Genomic DNA, 19,779 nt, shown 5'->3' with positions numbered 1-19,779 from the left:
TCTTTAAAAAAAAATTTTTTTTTTATCTTGTGAAACCCATCACCTCTCCAATCTCCCACCCCCAAAATAGCTGGCTATGCTGTTCTCAATCAATCCATCCCTCACAACTTCACAACTGTTATTTGTAAATTTCAGGACCAATCAATGTATGTGCTCCCCCCACCCCCCAGAAGTCCCTTCAGCAGTCTGTTTCCCTGCTCTCCTGGATTCTGTCACTGTACCCCAGAATCCCTCGTCCAGGCCTTCCTCTGCAAAGTGTGAGCTGGGCCAGAGGACTCCCCCGTCCAGCCAGCTCTACCTCACCTGACTTGGTCCTGCTGCCCAATGCACCATCCCATCCTCCTGGCTACCACTGGAGTTCCAGCCTCACTGGTTCTGTCCCTAAGTCCCATGGGAGTAAGCATAAGCAGCCATCATGACTAATCCATAATCAGATGGCTCACCATGCTAAGTGACCCCAAGAGCACCTTTCTAAAGCTGTTATCTGGGAAGGGAAGTGAAAATACATCAACAAAAAGGAGCCTGAGGAGCATTCCAGCACTTCTGATTGTACCCTTTGCATCAAGGGACTGTTTTCCTCAACTTTAAAACCTGGGCTCTCTTGGCAGGATGTCAAGTTGACTGAGTCATTACCTGTTTATGTCCACAAGCCTATGTCTCTATGACAGAAAGCTACACAGGAGACCCAGCGAGGAACTGGTAGGCAAAGACATGCCTTTCACTTTTGGAAGAAGTCACTCAAAATGCAGTGACCAGCAAAACACACCACAGATCACAATCTTCCTGTCCATCTCGAGGCCAGCCCTCAGAACCTGGGGGGCCCCCTGCAGCTCCACCGCTGGCCACTGCCAGGGCCCCATTTTATCCTTTTCTCTCTCCCTTCTCCTTCCTAACCATCTCCAGGAGAGAAAGTGGAGGAGGGAGAGCTCTGTATAATTCATCTGAATTCTGGAACATGCATGAAGACTGCCTATACTGATGGATTTTCTTCCAAAATGAGTGATTTTACTGAAGGGTCCTAAGTGCTACAAACCTGCCACCTGCTTCTTCTTTCCTTGTTTCTACTCCAAACCACAATGTCACATCTAGATGTGGAGCCATGAAGGAGCATCAGGAGATCTGTGAGAAATTACCTCAAATCCCAATGTCATGGAGCTGACCAGAACACACAAGGCTATCAGCCAGCCTCCTGGTCCTAAGACCCTGGCTGCAACTCACACAGGTATACATTGGTGCAAAACCCACAGAGGAGGTAAAAGCTTTGCTGGGTGATTTATAGGAGCCCGTTAACAACTCCTACAACTGAGACTCGTTTTTTCATTTTAAACCAATCTGTCAGCTGGACTAAAAGGACTCAGATACCAAAAGACTACAGAGATATCTGAAGATATATAGGAGAGCGGGGCTGCCATTGGGCTGGGTTGTCTTCTCTGGACCTAAGATAGAGCCAGAGATGGTAACAGGAAACCTGGCTCAGGCGGAGCAGGGAGGACCTCAGGGTAGGGAGTCAGAAGACCCAAGGGCAGCACCCCAGGGCTCCCCTTTTGTAAGGAAGTGACAAGCAGCACCACCCCCTCTCACAAAGGAACTGTCAGATTACAAGGACACAAAACCAAGTGAACTTCATTGGAGTCTCACCAAAAAGTTCATTTTTTGATTTTCACCTTACTTGTGACTCCACATGATCAATTTATAACGTATGCACACAACAGGGGCTCTAAATTCCTGCTGGATACATGCAAACTACAAACACACTGCCATTTAGAGACCACTAATTAGACACATGTTCTCCCAGATGTTAGAGAAAACAGCAAACGTGTGTAAGGAATGACAGGAATGTTACAGTAGATTAAAAGAATTTTTTTAATGACAGGACACAAAATGACATGGAACTACTACATAATGTCGCAATTCTACTCCGAGGTATATGTCCAAAAGACGTCAAAGTAGGGACTCAAAAAGATATTTGCACACATACATTCATAGCAGCATCATATACAAGAGCCACGAGGTGGAAACAACTTTGCATCCTTTGATGCACAAATGGACACACAAAATATAGTGTATCCATGCAACGGAATGTTACCTAGCCTTAAGAAGGAAATTCTGGAACCTGCCACAACATGGACTAATCTTAATGACATTACACTAAGTGAAATAAGCCAGTCACAAAAAGACAAATATTGTATAAGTCCACTTACATGAGGGACCTCAAGTAGTCAAACTCAGAGACACATTATAGGGTGGCAGCTGCCAGGGGCTAGGGGAGGAGGTAATGGGAGTTATTGCTTAATGAGGAAAGAGTTTCAGTTTTGCAAGATGGAGAGTCCCAGGGCTAGATGAAGGGGACAGTTGCACAACAATGTTAATAAATGTACTTAACCTTTTACAACCGTATGGTTCAGTGGGATTAAAGTGGCAAATTTTCTGTTATGGTATTTTACCACATTAAAAAATTTTTCTTAAATGTCTAGTAGTGTTCAAATAGGAGTGGTGATTCTATAATGATGTCAAACATATCTAGCCAAGACAGCACTTGATAGATGACTTTGTTTCTCAAAGGATATCTTTGTATTAATTCTGCAGTTACCTGGTCTGAACCACCATAAGTCAGAAATCATAGTCAAGCTCAACCACCACCATTTAAATTTTATATAATAAAGCTGAACTTTTTAAAAGTGATTAATAATTCAAGCAACTGCCTCAGATATCCCCATGACTAGCATCAGTTTGGAGCAAACCGATAATTAAGAAAGTTAACTTACTGTATTACTAAGGCACATTTTCTTTTTTTTTTTTTTTTAAGATTTTATTTATTTATTCATGAGAGACACAGAAAGAGAGGCAGAAACATAGGCAGAGGGAGAAGCAGGCTCCCTACAGGGAGGACTTGATCCCAGGACTCCGGGATCATGACCTGAGCCAAAGGCAGACGTTCAACCACTGAGCCACCCAGGTATCCCCTGAGGCACATTTCTAATAACTGGTACCAAAAATAAATCTATGGTCCTAATAACTTTTTCTACAAAGCAATTTCATATGGAAATAGAAAATGCTTTAATGTTCACTGGTAAAGCACAGTGTTGAATGGAATTATATCAAGAAGCTATCCATATTACATTTCCTAGAAGTATTATAAAAATCAGTTTTATTATAAAAATCAGTTTCAAAATATCTGAAAGAAAAGCAGAATTGGATCCAGAAATCAAAGTCAACTGTATTAGAAAAAAAGAAAATTAACACTCATGGGAGCATGGGTGGCCCAGCTGGTTGAATGTCCAACTCTTGGTTTTGGCTCAGGTCATATAAGGGTCATGGGATGGAGCTCCACGCTGGGCACCTGACTCAGCACAGAGTCTGCTTGAGAACCTTTCCCTCTCTACCTCCCTCTGCCGCTCCCCCAGCTCGCTCGCTCTCACTCTGTCTAAAAGAAATGAAATCTTAAAAAAAAAAAAAAAAAAGCAAATCCTCACTATTAAAAAAAAATTAACAATTACTGCCAATTATTATGTCACAATCAAGACTAACAACCCAGGAAAATGTGCATTATGCCACAAGGGAAATTTAAATCTAGAACAACCAAGACTAAGAAAGCACATGTAAATGAAGGTGGTGGCATATGAGCCACAGTTCCGTGGGTGAGGAACAACTGGAACCGGAAACTCTTACCTCTTGGTGATCTGGCTCGGCTCTTGCAGGCCTGGGTCCAGGTCGAAGACCTCATTATCCAGCAGCCTTCGAAGAGTCACATCGGCCAACTGCTCCATGATCTTGAACACCTCATCGAGGTTCAGGAACATGGAGAAGTCACGCTCCTTATTCTGCGTGGTGATTCGGATGGTATCCGTCAGAAAGACGTTGGATGTTCTTTCTAACTTCTGGATATCAACCCAAGGGACTACGAGCTTCACTAGAAGAGGAAAAAAAAAAAAGGCAAATACATACATTACCCTAACATTTGAGCCAAACTTAAGTGTATCAGCAAACAAGAGTCCAAGGATTTCCTCAAGCTGAAATGCAAAACCAAAGCAGGAAAGAGGAAGCACAAAGCTCCTTGACAGCTGTGTATCAGAACCTAACTCATGTTCGACAATTTTCTTAAAAGAGTTAAGTAAAATCTTTCAAGTTGATGGCTACCGCACACAGGCAGGGGACATCATTCTGAAATATCAGGTTAATAACATGAAAACTTCTTCAAGAGTATTTAAACTTAAATATTTGCAAAATATGCAAAAATTTCTCAATCTACATAATTTCTGGTTTCAAAAGCAGCATTCATGGTGTAAGCTATGAAAAAAGTGCAAAAGAGGATTATTCATGATCTCATTTAGAGAAACAAGCTTAACATTTAGACTGTGTCAAATGACAGTCTTAGAAGACACAGTACAATTTCTATGGAATTCTTTTTAAAGTAATACAGTACAAGCAGTACATTTTATAAACAAATGTTCTATTCTGGGAAATGTTTCCAATACAGTGGTAGCAAGACTAGCTAGCTTGCTAATGCAAATGGAGAAGAGACACTATAACAACTTGAAATGATAAATGTTATCAAATACCAGAAATTATTTCTTTTTTTTTAAACTTAGCATCCCGACAAAATTTGGTTTAATAACTGTGACTGATCAATGTCAGAAAATAACTCATTGTCTTTTTCAAATAAAGGAGGGGATCATTAAGTGTTTCCTTCTTTCTTTTTGTTTTTAAGATTTTATTTATTCATGAGAGACAGAGAGAGAGGCAGAGATATAGGCAGAGGAAGAAGACGGCTCCCTGCAGAGAGCTCGATGCAGGACTCGATCCCAGGACCCCGGGATCATGCCCAGAGTCACCCAGGCGTCCTTATTAAGTGTTTCTGCTTCTACCATTTCTTTCCATTTTTTGAAATAATGTTTTTAGTGCTTCAGTAACTTAGAAGACCACATATCTACATCAGGCTTGAGAAGAAGCTTCTTCAGCTACTTTTAGTTGCTTTCACCGAAGTCTTTCATACAAACACATTATAGAATCTGTAACATCAGCTTTCATTTCATTAAGTGTCTACTTTAGGAAAAGCCCTACACTTAAGGAGCTCATTCAAATAGGGAAAACAGACATGTAAAATAAGCAACCACTAACTTGACAAAATCTAAAACAGAAACACAAACATGGTGCAAATTATAAGGGGACCAGGGAAAGTCCCCAGAGGTCATAAAAATGTGAACTGATTTTGAGGGGTGAACAGGAGTTTCCAAATAGACACAAGAATGGGGAAGGGAAGGAGAAACCAACATTAAATTGGAGAAGCACTGCAGAAAGTACAAGAATAAAGATGGTCAAGATTAGGTCAGAGCACAGTCCAAGGGTGGGGAAAGGCTATGTACACACGGTGTTTATACTGGAGCATCAGAACTAAAGCTGGAAGCATGAGAAAGAGAAGTGAGGACCCTGTGCAGGAAGCTGTTTCAACACAATTTAAGAGGAGCCCCTCCCACTGGTTCAACTTGAAATAAAACTTACATGCAGGAAGAAAAAAATTATGTATACAAAGGCATACATACACTTAGTTTATACACACACACAGCTTCCATTCTGCATGGGTGCTTGAAACAATATCTGATTCCAAAAGAAGATTCAGTGGGAAGGACTTTTTTAAAATTCAGCATACAATTGACATTTACGGCTTTTCTTTTTTATCTTGGAATTCCATCACCTAGCACTGCGATGGGCAGTGGATAAATGTGTGAAAAGTTAATCACTGCCTGGATCTCAAGAGGACCCAGGTGAAGAATTCCCTCCCATTCCAAGGAACAACTATATATCCTGCTCCTCTTTTGGGAACAGTCATGACCTTCAGAGTGGGAACGTTTTAAATGCCTCCCCCCATCTTAAGAAGCAACAAATTCCACTCTTATAGAAGCCCTGGGCCATCGGTGTTGATGATGTGTTTTCAGAGCAATGCGAAGTAAAAAACCTTCAGTAGCTCTGTGAAGGGAGTGGCACAGAAATGTTGAAGGCAATAGAAAACAACGAATTCTCACAAAATCAAAGCCCCTTAGTGGTGGTAGGATAGAGAAACACAATTGTCTGCACACATCATTTGAAATTAAGCAAGTATCACTCATTATCACTCAACTACTTATTTGAAAGTCCTTTCATCTCGTCTGAGGACAGCACCGAGCATCCCGAGGGTCAGCATCATCTGCGAGCATCAGCACGAGCCTCACTTACGTTCCTTGCCCAGGAAGAAGGAGTAGAAGCAGAGGTGGTTGATGCTGAGGTACAGCCAGCCTTGGCGGGGAACCCGGCCCTTCCAGCAGCAGCAGGAGTAATAGGTGACCAGCTTCTCCGCCTCCGGGAAGTTGAACCTGGCCTCGAATTTCACCAAAGCATCTCGGAACTTCTCGGGCTCTTCTTCCTGCTCGGCAAGCCTGCTGCTCGTCTCCTCCGCGATCAGAGCCTGGCACGCAGAAAGATAACGTCCCCTCGTCAGCGAGAGGGACAAGGGGAGGGGCAGACAGAGGCGGGAAGGGACCGCCAAGCGCAGGCACCTGATGCAGCTACACTGCCCACCAACACACACCAGGGGTCGAGGAGGGTGGCCGTCTACCACCCAGAAGCACGGCCATGGCGGGGCGGGGGGGCAGGGGGGAAAAACATAGGATCAAAACTCTCACTTGGCCATTAACTAACCAGCCCTGAGGCTTTGGTCAAATTGCTGACCTCGAAGCCTGAGACTTCTAACCAAGTACCTCTCACGGCTCTCCCTACAGGGACAGGATGGTCAAACTACTGGCTCAAGCGTGAATCTGATGCACCAACCTTGAAGAACTACCCAAGTTGGAGTTACACGTTAGCCTCTTTAAAAAAGCTAATGAAGGTCTTCCTCATTTGGCTCAAATCTTTTTTAAGATTTTATTTATTTATTCGTAAGAGACACAGAGAAAGAGAGAGAGGCAGAGACACAGGCAGAGGGAGAAGCAGGCTCCACGTGGGGATCCTGATGCAGGACTTGATCCCAGGACCCCGGGAACATGACCTGAGCCAAAGGCAGACGCTCAACCACTGAGCCACCCAGGCATCCCAAGGTCCAAAACTTGTAATCCAAAGCCAACAGGTGCCTGATTGTGTGACATCTGACACCTTTCACTACCACTAAACATTCTACGGTCTTCTAAGGTAGAAAAGAAGTATGTTGGTCATGGTTATAAATACATCCAAAGCACTCAGGTGCACAGGGAGGGAAGATAAAAAAGAAAACATCTGAACATACAGCTGCATTACCAACAAAAAGTAACAGTAAGGATCCTTTCTAAATCTAGCGTAAGGCTGCAAAAGCGCCTAGAACATGAGCTTGTGGACTGTTCCTGAGGGGTCACAACTCACTGACGAGATCAGAATTGATTCCCCACATCCCTGTATTTTACGAAAGGCTAAGTCCCTGAAGACAAGGCCACTTTGGGGGAACATGGGTGGGTGGCTTAGCCAGCTAAACATCTGCTATAGCTCAGGTCATGATTTCAGGGTCCTGGGATGGAGCCCCGTGTCAGGCTCCCTCCTCAGCAGGGTGTCTGCTTCTCCCTCTCCCTCTGCCCTTTCTCCTCTGTCCCTCCCCCTTGCTCACTCACTCACCCTACCCTCTCAAATAAATAAAAATCTTACCAAAAAAAAAAAAAAAAACAAAAGACAAGCCCACTTTTTTGGGCCTCTGGCTGGCTGTCAGTAGAGAACCCTTGATCTCAGGGTTGTAGGTTCAAGCCCCATGTGGGGTGTAGAGATTACTTAAAAGTTACTTTAAAAAATAAAATCTTTCCAAAAAAAAAAAAAAAAAAAGATTAGGCCACTTTTGGGGCACAGTTACTAGTTTTATAAACTAGTTTATAAAATTATCTGGGAGTTACTATTTAAATAAGATTTATTAAACGAATCTGGTAAAATTTCAAGTGCTTTTAATTTCCTCCATTATGTTTTTCTTCTTTTCCAAATTTTACTTAACCAGACATTATGAAATAGAGTTATAAGAAAGATGAATAATTTTCAAAGCATATGTAACATACAAAGCTCTGGACCAGGAGGCGTGAAGGGGATTTTAGGAAGGCTCTACAGCAAAGAGTCATGGAAGCAGAACACAATGCACCAGCTCCAGATGCAGTCATGACAGTGGCTGTATAGACTCCTGACTTCTGTGGATCACAGGGTCTGGTGATGAGCACAACTTCAAGGACAGAGGTTTCTTTAAAGCTTTATAGAGGGATCCCTGGGTGGCGCAGCGGTTTGGCGCCTGCCTTTGGCCCAGGGCGCGATCCTGGAGACCCAGGATCGAATCCCACGTCAGGCTCCCGGTGCATGGAGCCTGCTTCTCCCTCTGCCTGTGTCTCTGCCTCTCTCTCTCTCTCTCTCTCTCACTGTGTGCCTATCATAAAAAAATAAATAAATAAATAAATAAATAAAGCTTTATAGAGTGGCCAACTGCTAAGAATATGACTAGGAAAGCCCCAATTCCAAATTCCTTTGTATCTTCCCAGAGGAAAGGGAGAACCTACACTTCATGGTGGCCCCAAAGGTATAACCGCATCTCAGACCCCAAGAACTCCTCCGACCCTAGTCCCTGCTCCAGGTCAACAGCCTCCCTGTGACTATTCTTTGTATGTTTAAGATTTTTATTTATTGGACAGAGAAAGGGAGCACAAGCATGAGGAGCAGCAGAGGGAGAGGGAGAAGCAGACTCCCCACTGAGCAGGGAGCCTGATCCCAGGACCCTAGAATCATGACCTGAGCCAAAAGCAGACACTTAACCCATTGAGCCACCCAAGCACTCATGGTATGTTTTTTTAAAGGCATTTCAGTTCTGATGTGCAGGGATCAGAATACACCATTCCAAACTACACTACTTTGGCATGAGGATTATTATGAGCTGTAGACAACTGAAAAACAGCAGGCATCAAAAGACTCTCCACCCTCCCCCACTACTTGCCTAAGGACATCAATACCCATTGGTGCAGGTGCCTCCCTCTCCTGTGCCAGGAAGAGGAGGGTAACTCTAGATTCTGACCAGCACGTAGAAGAATCTACACAACAAACCTCACAAAAACAGCCCTTCCTCTCTTCCTTTCATTCCCCCCACATTTACCTTCCCACAGTTGGCCACCCCTGAAAGCCTTTGTCTTGTCCCTTCTCTACAAATGCATTGTTCTTTGTTGAGATGCTGTATAAGCCCCACAATCTAACCACCCCTCTGAGATACTCATCACTGAGTTTCTCCCATGTGTATGCACACTGTGCATGTTGATCAACTGTTTTTCTCATCAATTTGACTTCTGTCGGTTTTAATCTCAAGGCCATAGGAGGAGAATCTAGGAGGGTAGAGGAAAAGCTGCTTCCTCCTCTGCAGCTTTCCTAAGGCCACTACAGCAGAAATGAATTTCCTTCCTCCATATTAAAAAAGAGAAACCCTAAATTAAAGAGCCACCACAACATAGGTGAGGCTAAGGAGAAGAGAGGTTAAAAGTGTGAAAAATAACTGTGAAATAGGCATTTCTGTAGCTAAGCCCCAATGCAATCTGTCCCAGGGAACCAATCTGTCTGAATCCATCAGACCAGGCAGAGATGGTAACCCACGGGATGGATAAGTCTCCACCACAGTCTACGTCCACCTGCCAACCCCACAGGCCAGAGGTGACCCCCAAGAGCCATCAGCCAACACTGCTATGCTGCCTGGGCTCAGGTTGCTACCTGGTGACATTAGAGTCCTGATGCCCAAAGGAAAAGAACAGGCCTGTTTTATCCCTCTGAAACCAAGAATTCACTTTGACAGCTTTACTAAAAGCTGAAGTACTCGCCGTGTTAAAAAAGGCAAACTTTTCTTTTAATTAAAAAAATTTTAAAAGATTTATTTATTTGAGTGAATGAGGGTGGGGAGGAAGGGAGGGAGAGAGGGAGGGAAGGAGAGAGACAGAGAGAAAGTACATGAGAGAGAGCATAAGCATGGTGGAAGAACAGAGATGGGGGGAGAAGCAGGCTCCCTGCTGAGCAGGGAACTCCATGCAAGACAACCCCAGGACCCTGGGATCATGGCCTGAGCTGAAGGCAGATGCTTAACTGACTCAGCCACCCAGGTGACCCACAAAAGGCAAACTTTCAAAGAAAAAAGAAATAAATAAACAAAATCAATGGTTTGGGGTATTTTACCCTCAGGGAGGAAAACTGGATTACAGGCTAAGGTGTTGAAGTGTTTAATAAGGGTTATTTTTTTTTTTAAGATTTTATTTATTTATTCATGAGAGACACAGAGAGCGAGAGAAACAGAGACACAGGCAGAGGGAGAAACCGGCTCCATGCAGGGAGCCCGATGTGGGACTCCATCTCGGGTCTCCAGGATCACGCCCTGGGCCGAAGGTGGCGCTAAACCACTGAGCCACCCGGGCTGCCCTAATAAGGGTTAAATTCAAAATGGGAAACAGTCTCTCCCTGCCTGGTGGGGCTTTTAAAGCACTGAGTACCAATCATGTTGTTGCAATGACAGTTATAGAAGATGGAACTCACAGGAGATATTAACAGTTACCCCCCAAAATATTCCTGTCTTGCCTTCTCAAGATGTAATTGGTTTTAATTCCATTTAATCAACATATTTTAAGAATAAACAGCCACTTTTAGGAAGAGGAAAGTGCCAGGTCCAACGAAATAGAATGACAAGCTATCACAACTGCAAAAAGGTGGAAATAACAAATTTAAGGAATCAAGTAACATTTCTGCTCTGCAAAAACAAATGTTAACATTTTTTTTTTCCTGAGACAAGAGAGGACCTTCACTTCTGTGAAGGAGAACAAAAACTTGAGCCTGGGAACGAGGTACAGATTTTCCAATTTCAGGTGTACTTTGCCAGATTGTAAAGGTTGACAGGTGACAAGTCCAACTCCATGGACTGTGAATTAAGCCAAAATGTTCAGTTATGGTAGAGAAAACTGTGCAAGTCTGATCAAAAATGCTGCAGGCTCAAAATGTCATATGGAAGTTGTAAGCAATATGGAGAATCGGGGAGAAGCATTTCAATCAAGGACCTACCTTTACCTTCCCTTTGACAAAGCTGGCAATGTCATCTTTATTATCAAAGACAGACAAAGTATGAAGGAGATTTTGCTCCAGCCAGTCCCAATGCTGGTTTATTTCCTCTAATGTTGCACCTGGGTTAGAAGAGAAAAAGATACTGAGATTAAAAGGAACTCCCAGAACATGAATTCACTTTCCAAGTATCATGAAACCTGTGTTTGTTATTAAACATCCCAGTTTCTCACATCCTGGGCCACAGCAGACAAGGCAAGCACCTTCCTTTGGAGCTATAGTGTCCCTCACACTGCCTGTCCACTGCCACATCGATGAGCCAGGGAACCAAACAGGTTACCCTTGGGACTGCTGTGTGGACATCCTGCCTGCCTTGCTGATGCATGGACTTCCTACCACATCCACTCAAGTGACGGAAACATTTGTAATTATGCAGCTGGTCCAGGGGAAACAAGCCCCCCAAAGCAGGCCAATTCTCAACAGTCCCACATAGTTTTTACCCTGTGAGAACAGGAATCTCTCAAGAGGGACCTCAGCCCTCTGAGGGTCCCAGAAGAGCTTCCTGAGACAGCTCTACTGGTTGCCCAAGGGTGTTGCCACTCACAACAGGCATCATTAAATACAACAGCAACCACCTTGGGAATTTCCAGGTTTACCAGTCTACACTTTATATCATTCGCAACAATATTCCTTAAGAACACACATAAAAGAACTTGTATAGTCAATGTTAAAAATGCACATTAAATCATGTATAGTAGGTTAATTTCTTTCAAAGGCAGTTAAAAAGAGATCGTCCCATTATTGAAGCATTAAGCAACACATTACCAAAAAGCTTAGGTATTTTAGTATTTTGAGGAGTCTCCTAGTACTTTCCACAGGCAATGGGCACCTTGGCACATGGACCATGCCAGCTCCCAGTGAAGGACCCAGCATAGAGCAGGTGCTCGATAAAGTCCCCCAACTTGAAGCAAGCATGGTCCTGGATAAGACCATGGATAAGAAAAGGGACCTGGGCATCAGGTATGTGTACTACAGAAATAGATAAATGCACAGCTAGGACCAGATTTCCCAAATGGGAAGCAGGAGATGTTCTAACCTCAAGGGCTACCAAACATCAGTTCAGAATAAGCTCGCCAATGTGAGAGGCATAATGCTCAACAGAACCATGTACCACATACACAAAAGCCAGATATGCATTTTGTTAACACCAAACTTTCTGTATGCTGTTTGCAGCTCTCTTCCCTGTAGAGTATAGATGCATGTAGCCCAGGCATAAAAATGCCAGAGAACTCACTCCAGACTTGTGCATTTGAGGGGAGTATAAAGAACATCCGTGTTAGGACTGTTGTTCTGAACGGACAGTTTGGGGAGGAGTCATTAGAGCAACTGAAGAGAATTCTTCATAAGGAAAAGTGTGTGTGTGTGTGTGTGTGTGTGTGTGTGAGAGAGAGAGAGAGAGAGAGAGAGAGATCTAGTCTCTCTTCCTCTTTTTCTAAGGAATCCCATCATGGGGGCCTCACTCTTAGGACTTTCTCTAGACTTAATTACCTCCCCAGGTCCCACCTATAAATACTACCACATTCGGGTTTAAGCCTTCAGTATATGAATATGGGAAAGGAAGACACCATACAGTCCACACCAACCAGTGCTGGTGCCCAGCTGTTCATCAGCCCTATCTCCCACTCTTGCTCTTTAAGGATCAACAGACCAAAGATGCAGCCATGTGTGGTTTAGGAGAGCTAGCTCTGGAGAAGCATGGTCAGGATCCTCTCACTGTCCATCCCCCTCCCATCCAGGAGGCCCTTGTGGTGGTGGGAAAAACCCTGGCCCTCAGGCTCTGCATTCTTCTTGTAAGAGGGAAAGATCCTTTTAAAGCAAAATCAAACCGAGTTATTCCAGGCTCCACAGCATGACTCTTGTGAAGCTTCTGAATGTTGTCTACCTGAACTCTGGCCCCTCAAGGTCTGCTTGGTTCCTCACATTCAGGGCTGAGGTTTGCCCACCTCTGGCTTAAATCTCTGCCCTCTGGTGTTTTCCAATGGCAACCATGTAGATGTCAGGCACAAAACCACCTCCTATATCTGGGGAGTCAGCCATGGTGTCTTCCTAGGGGCAGACGGCACATCACACCATCTCAAGAGAGTCTTCGTATCTTCACTAAAGCCAATACACTTGCACAGGGGCCCTGGGGACCCCTGGACCTCTGCCCTTCTCTTTAAGGTTTACACTTTCTAGATCTTTGTACTTTATTATCATAATAAAACCAACTGGTGAGATTTTTTTTTATGGCAAGGAATAAATGGGAAAAATTACCCTCACTAGACATCAATCTTTGAGGGTATTTTTAAGACTCATTTATTTATTTTAAAGGGAGAAACCATGTGAGCAGGTGAGGAGACAGAAGGAGAGAGCATCTCAAGCAGAGTCCCCACTGAGTGTAGAACCTCCGGGGGGCGGGGGGAGGCGCTCAATCCCAGACTGAGACCATGACCTGAGCCAAAATCAAGAGTCAGATGTTCAACTGACTGAGCCACCCAGGTGCCCCTTGAGTATGTTTTCAGGACTTCTTAATTTATTAAAAAAAGAAAAAAAAAAAACAAAACACCTTGGCAGAATGAGAAAGAACAAGAGAAGGGAGAAGACTCACCTTTGTGTCCTTTCTATTCCAGGGACTAGCTCACTTCTGTGTAATAAAGACTTCTAAATGAGGAAATGGAGGTTCAAACACTTCTCCAAAGTCATATGTACCGAAGGAAAGGCAAAAGCAGAGTATGAACTCATTCTCTATAACCTTGAGGTACCCTGGAGTCCTCTTGAAATAAACTGCATTTCAATTTCAAAGTAACATTTACATAATCCTTAGGTCCCTTACTTCCTATGGCTTGACACTAACAACAAAAACAAAATCTCATTTTGTGTTTGCACTTAGAAAAATTCCAATTTCCTGCGTGTATCATTCTGGATGACACAAAACAGGTTTCCATTTACCCTATTAAGCTCATAGGGCCAGCACAGTTCATTCTTAAGGATGACGTGCCTGTTTAGCTGTTAACTGATAACCAAAGACACCATGAACAAAACTATAAACAAGCTCCCAACACAGTGTACCCCACGGAAAGAAGACCTGAAATGAAGTCATCAAAAATTTAGGCTTTAATTCTTTTTAAGAGTCTTCTATCTATGAGGAGGAGCTTATGACAGGGAAAGATAATACTAAAACGAAACCAAGCCTACACCTTGAGAGAGAAAACAGGCACACACATAAAACTGTGTCACTGAGTTACAGTAAGATCTCATTACAATCTCCCCGTTCCTGAATATAAGACATAGCTGTATGCCTCTCCCAGCCAAGACAATCGATATGATGAAACTTTTCCACCCTACTGTGTTCCATTTCCTACAAAAGTTGCCAAATGACAGGGAAATTTTCCAAACTATAATTTCCTCTGCAGGGAAGTCTTATGATAGACTTCCAAAATACCGTAAATCAGTGCAAACCACTACATGTCCTCAGCCCCAAAGGATTAAAGAGGAAAGTCACTCAACAAATCTCATACACCAAAGTTCTAAGCCTACACCATAGCCAGGTTTCCCAAATTACACAAAGTAGTTCATCAGAAAATAGCTTTTCAAAAAATGAAACAGGGGCATCTGAGTGGCTCAGTTGATTAAGCATCTGCCTTTGGCTCAGGTCATGATCCCAGGGTCCTGGGATCGAGCCCCACATCAGGCTCCTCATTCAGTGAAGAATTTGCTTATCCCTCTCCCTCTGAACCTTCCTCTGCTTGTGTGCTTTCATGCACTCTCACAAATAAAATCTTCCCAAAAAATTAAAATTAAAAAAATAAAAAATGAAATAGAAAAGAGACTACATGGTACTTTATTTTTTTTAATTTTTATTTATTTATGATAGTCAGAGAGAGAGAGAGAGAGGCAGAGACAGAGGCAGAGGGAGAAGCAGGCTCCATGCACCGGGAACCCGACGTGGGATTCGATCCCGGGTCTCCAGGATCGCGCCCTGGGCCAAAGGCAGGCGCCAAACCGCCGCGCCACCCAGGGATCCCATACATGGTACTTTATAAGGGCAACCACTGGCTTGTAAAATATTTGTTAGAGGTAAGCACACACATATCAATATTTTTCTGTCTACGGGTCATGCTCAAAAAACTCTGGAAAGCCACGACATTATGGACATACCAGTGGTGGGAAACGTAAAGAGAAAATAAGAACAGAAGAGAGTAAAACATCCTCATGATTAGACTGGCTTAATGTAATATGATTTAATGATAAAATGATAAAAATAAAAAACCTACAAATTAACAGCATAGCAATATTCTCAGGCCTTCCAAAAACCAAGACAGAGGAGAGCTTTCATTATGGACTTAAATGTGTACCCCCTACAAATGTATATGCTAAAGCCCTAACCCCCACTATGACCACATTTGGAAACAGGCCTTAAAGGAGTAATTAAGGTTAAATGAGATCATAAAGGTGGCACTGGGATCTGAGAAAACTAGTGCTCTCTTAAAACGAAGAGGGGTGCCTTGGTGGTGCCAGTGGTTCAACATCTGGCTCTTGATTTCAGCTCCGGTCATGTTCCCCAGAGCAATGAGATTGAGTCCCAAATTGGGGTCCACACTCAGCATGGAGTCTGCTTGAGATTCTCTCCCTCCTTCCCCTTCTCCCTCTGCCCCTACCCCTGACACACTCGCTCACTCATTCTTGCTCTCTTTTTCTCTCTAAAAAATAAATAAATCTTTTTTTTTTTAATTGAAGAAGAGGAAGAGACACCAGGAATGTGCCACGTGAGGACACAGGGAGAAGATGGCTGTCTGTAAGCCAAGGAGAGGGCTTCAGGAGAAACCAACCCTGCCAGCACCTGGACCAAGGACTCTCAAGCCTCCAGAACTGTGAGCAAATAAACATTGGGTTAAGCCACCCAGTCTGTGGGTTTTTTTGTTATGGCAGCTCTAGAAGGCCAATATAGCTATTTAAAACCAAAATTTATAGGAACACTGTGGATTTTAACAGAAGTCCAATTGGCAAAATTATACCTTGTCTTATTAAGGCAAAATAAGATTTCTACCGTTACGGAGTAAGACTTCTATTTCCTACGAAAATTAAAGGTCAAAGGATCTTAAACATTACCCTCACAAGAAGTCAAATCGGACTTATAAATGCCCATACCAAACTAAAATACAGTACTAGAAACCCCAATTAACCACAGAACAACCAACAGTGCTGATTTATAAATTACCAACTATAAGGACAGCCAGAGGTGGTAGGTACAGGACATTTTCTGGATTCTTAGCATGTCCCCAGGCATCTTGTTAGATATGTCATGCACTTGATATTGTTTATCTTAATAAAAAATAGCACAAGGTAAGTGGTACTATTTTCTGGGTAAGAAAACTCAGAGCAGAGAAGAGCCAAGTTCAAGGCTGGTTCTTCTGGCTTCTAAGGCCTCACTCTATCCTAACACACAGTAGAGATGGCAGCCTCGGGAGCTGGGCAGGCAGCTCCCAAGAGCTGAGTCACTTTCAAATTCACACACAGTATTTATTCGCTTAGGTTTTCCCCAGAGGTATTTTCAGGAAATAAAACAAGCATCTCATTGTCTATACCTACAGCCTCTGCACCAACACAGCCATAAATAACTTGATCCAAGCTTCAGTTTCCAAAAGCAACTGTTTGCTCTGCTTAACAACTGTCCGACCAAATTAAGGGTCTTTCCCAGCCACCTAAATCCTAATTTACAATGAATGGACATTCCATGTGTGCAGTTCAGATCTGTTTCTTTGAAATAGTACATTTCTCCTCCGTCCAAACACTAAATGTCTACCACCAAATGCTTGGGCTAAAAAGCCATACAGACCACAAAGGGGCTAATTAAAAGCAACACTGCCAAGACGGTGTCATTTCTAAATTTCACTCAACACTCACCCTACACAGAGTAACTCAGAGACAAAGAATTTGAGGGAAAAAAAAAAAAATCACAAATGAGCAGGGGAGAGGGCTGAGCCAAAGCCTTTCATTTTCAGAAGCCACACACTCTTCACATGAATATTCTAACATCTGATCCATGCCTGAAGCAGTATCCTCACAGGAACCTGTGAAAGTTCAATATCACTATCACATCATGACTGACCGTGTTTTTACCCACGTACATCTCACTGTATTGCTTAAGAAATTAAGTTTTAAACATTTTTATGTAATTTATTTGACCTTTTCTGCCTTCAAATTAAGACACTGAGTCCCTAAAAGTACTTGCAATAAGTGAAAAACTCAATCTTCCTGACACTGGAAGTAAAATAGATTTTTAATTTATAATTAAAATAATCATTTAAAATGTCCTTCTTTTAGTGCTATTAGAAACACTTCTCAGAATTAGAAGCAAAGGTGTAAGAAAATCTGACCATTAACCAAAAGGGGGAAAAAAATCAATAGAAACAACCAGAAAGGACACAGATAAAATAATCAGACAAGGACATAAAATAGCTATTATAAAGACACTTCAAGTGTTCAAAAAGTAGAGGAAAGCAGGAGGATGGTGAGACACCAAATTAAAGATATGAAAAAAAATCTAAGCAAAACTTTCAGGGATGGATAAACAGTGTCTGAAATCACAAATAAACTGGATAGGATTAAAAGTAAATTACACACTGCAGGGGGAAAAAAAAGTAGGGAACTTGGACACGGTGATTAAAAACTAAAACAAAAAGCAGAAGAAAAAGGATTAACAAGAGAAGTAACATCATCAGTGAGCTATAGAATAGCAGCAAGCAGCTTTCTAATTGGAGTCCCAGGGGAAGAGGGTGTGGGGCCAGGAGGACAGAGAACAGAAAAATATGTATATATTTGAAGAAACAGCTCAATTTTTTCTCAAGTTTGATGAATACTATAAATATCCAAGAATATCAACAAACTCCAAGCAGAAAAAGTATCAAGAAAAATCACATGAATGCACATCTAATCAAACTGCTGGAAGCCAGTAAGGAAGAAAAAAAGATAATTATAAGAGCAATAAAGAATGATAGATTTGTCAGAAACAATGCAAGCCAGAACACATAGGAGAACGGCTTTAAAAGTATTAATAGAAAAAAGCTAACTCACAGGTACATGAATAAAAGGAGTGAATTCTTGTATAACTTGGGAATAATAAAACCTTCCTAACCATGCCTCAAAATCATAAAGTGTAAAAGAATGACATTCTAAATCCTGCTACGTTACATGATGAGATGAGCACTGGGTATTATACTATATGCTGGCAAATTGAATTAAAAAAATTTTTTTAAAACCTTTGCAAGGTAAAAACACACCAAAAGCAAAGCCCCACTAAAAGATAGGACAAACTGGAAAAAGATTTTTGTAATATCATTTCTCAGATAAAGGACTAATATTCCTAATATTTAGACAGTGTCTAAAAATTGAGGGGAAGAAAAGAATCACCTAAGAAAAAATGAAGCAAAGGGGAAGAACAAGGAGATTCTGAAAACAGCCCTCAAACATAAAAGATGCTAGACTTCCTCATAATACAAGGACAGCAAATGAGAACCACACAGGAACACCTATGAGGTTGGCGGAAATCCACAAGTTTGACAACAGATCCAATGATGAATCAGGGAAAATAGGTACTTTCATCCATCACTGATGGCAATTTTTTTCATTGGTACAAATCCAATGGAGGGAGGGAAATTTAGTAACATCTAACAAAGCTTCATATTCATTTACTAGAGTTGGGATTGTGGGACTTTAAGGGTAATCTATCCCAACGATTCAGCAGTAAAGGTACAAAATCACTCATCAGGTGAATTTATTTATTCACTGAAGCATGGCCAAGGATGAAAACACCACAAATGTCCATCAGTAAAGAACAGCTTGAATAAACTATGGTACTTCTACATAATGAAAAATAAAACAAAAACAAAAGAGAAGATAATCTGGACTCTGTGATATGGGATGATTTCCAAGATTTGTCCCTAAGTGAATAAAAGCAAGGCATAGGACAGAATATACAGGATCTTTGTAAAAGATCCTCCTAGTAAAAGGAGGATGCGAGAATATAGAGTATATTTGTAAAACAAAACAGTAGAAAGCTAAGCTAGAAAAAGTGAGGTGTCCCTATGGCAGAGGGAAGGAGGCAAAAAGGGGATAGCAGCGAAAGCCTCGCTTCTCTACACACACCTTGTTTGTAGATTTTAAGGTTTGATTAAGGAATTATAAAAGAGTTTTCCTTTTTTTAAAAATTAATAAAGGAAAAAAAATACTGAATTTAAGTAAATTGATTTATCAGGTTATTAAAATGATTATACAGAGAAAACAGCTCTTTTAAACAATGTTGACTATACATCCATAGTTAAATATATTCTAAGGCCAAAGAGAGCTACCAAAACTTAAATTTCATTCAGTATTCTTATTAATGCTGCTGTTTTTTTAGAAATAGTATCTATGTGGATGTGTGAGATAGATAATAACTATGTGAATATTGTTAGAAACCAAGATTTTCAGTATATGAGAAAAGAAAAACACAAAATCCAAGCTAAGTTATAACTGTGGTTTTACAGTTGAATTAGAAAGATTAAAGTGAATTACATTCACATTAATATGTGAATCACTAGAGGTGCCTCAGTGGCTTAGTCAGTTAATCATCTGCTTTCAGCTCAGATCAGGATCCTAGGGTCCTGGGATTGAGGCCCACATGGGGCTCCCTGCTTAGTGGGGACCCTGCTTCTCTGTCTCTCT

General features: G+C 42.0%; 1 protein-coding gene and 1 long non-coding RNA gene across 4 annotated transcripts in view; one reads left to right on the top strand and one right to left on the bottom strand.

The window, feature by feature from the left end:
* Nucleotides 1-19,779, bottom strand: part of TBC1D8 (TBC1 domain family member 8) — a 113,030-nt gene that overhangs the window by 38,803 nt on the left and 54,448 nt on the right. For all 3 annotated transcript variants that reach the window (XM_077915014.1, XM_077915011.1, XM_077915012.1), the window contains exons 3-5: nt 11,041-11,159; nt 6,211-6,439; nt 3,670-3,910 (exon numbers count right to left, since the gene is read on the bottom strand). In XM_077915014.1, the coding sequence (XP_077771140.1) occupies nt 3,670-3,910; nt 6,211-6,439; nt 11,041-11,159 (589 nt within the window). The remainder of the gene's footprint in view (nt 1-3,669; nt 3,911-6,210; nt 6,440-11,040; nt 11,160-19,779) is intronic.
* LOC144323973 (uncharacterized) overlaps nt 15,582-19,779 on the top strand; it is a 29,535-nt gene continuing 25,337 nt past the window's right edge. Inside the window, exon 1 of the long non-coding RNA XR_013389356.1 lies at nt 15,582-15,947. This is a non-coding gene — a long non-coding RNA (uncharacterized LOC144323973). The remainder of the gene's footprint in view (nt 15,948-19,779) is intronic.

The sequence above is a fragment of the Canis aureus genome, chromosome 11 (genome assembly GCF_053574225.1).
Source record: "Canis aureus isolate CA01 chromosome 11, VMU_Caureus_v.1.0, whole genome shotgun sequence".
NCBI classification, from domain to species: Eukaryota; Metazoa; Chordata; class Mammalia; order Carnivora; family Canidae; genus Canis; species Canis aureus.
This window is presented reverse-complemented; position numbering and strand designations above follow the sequence as displayed.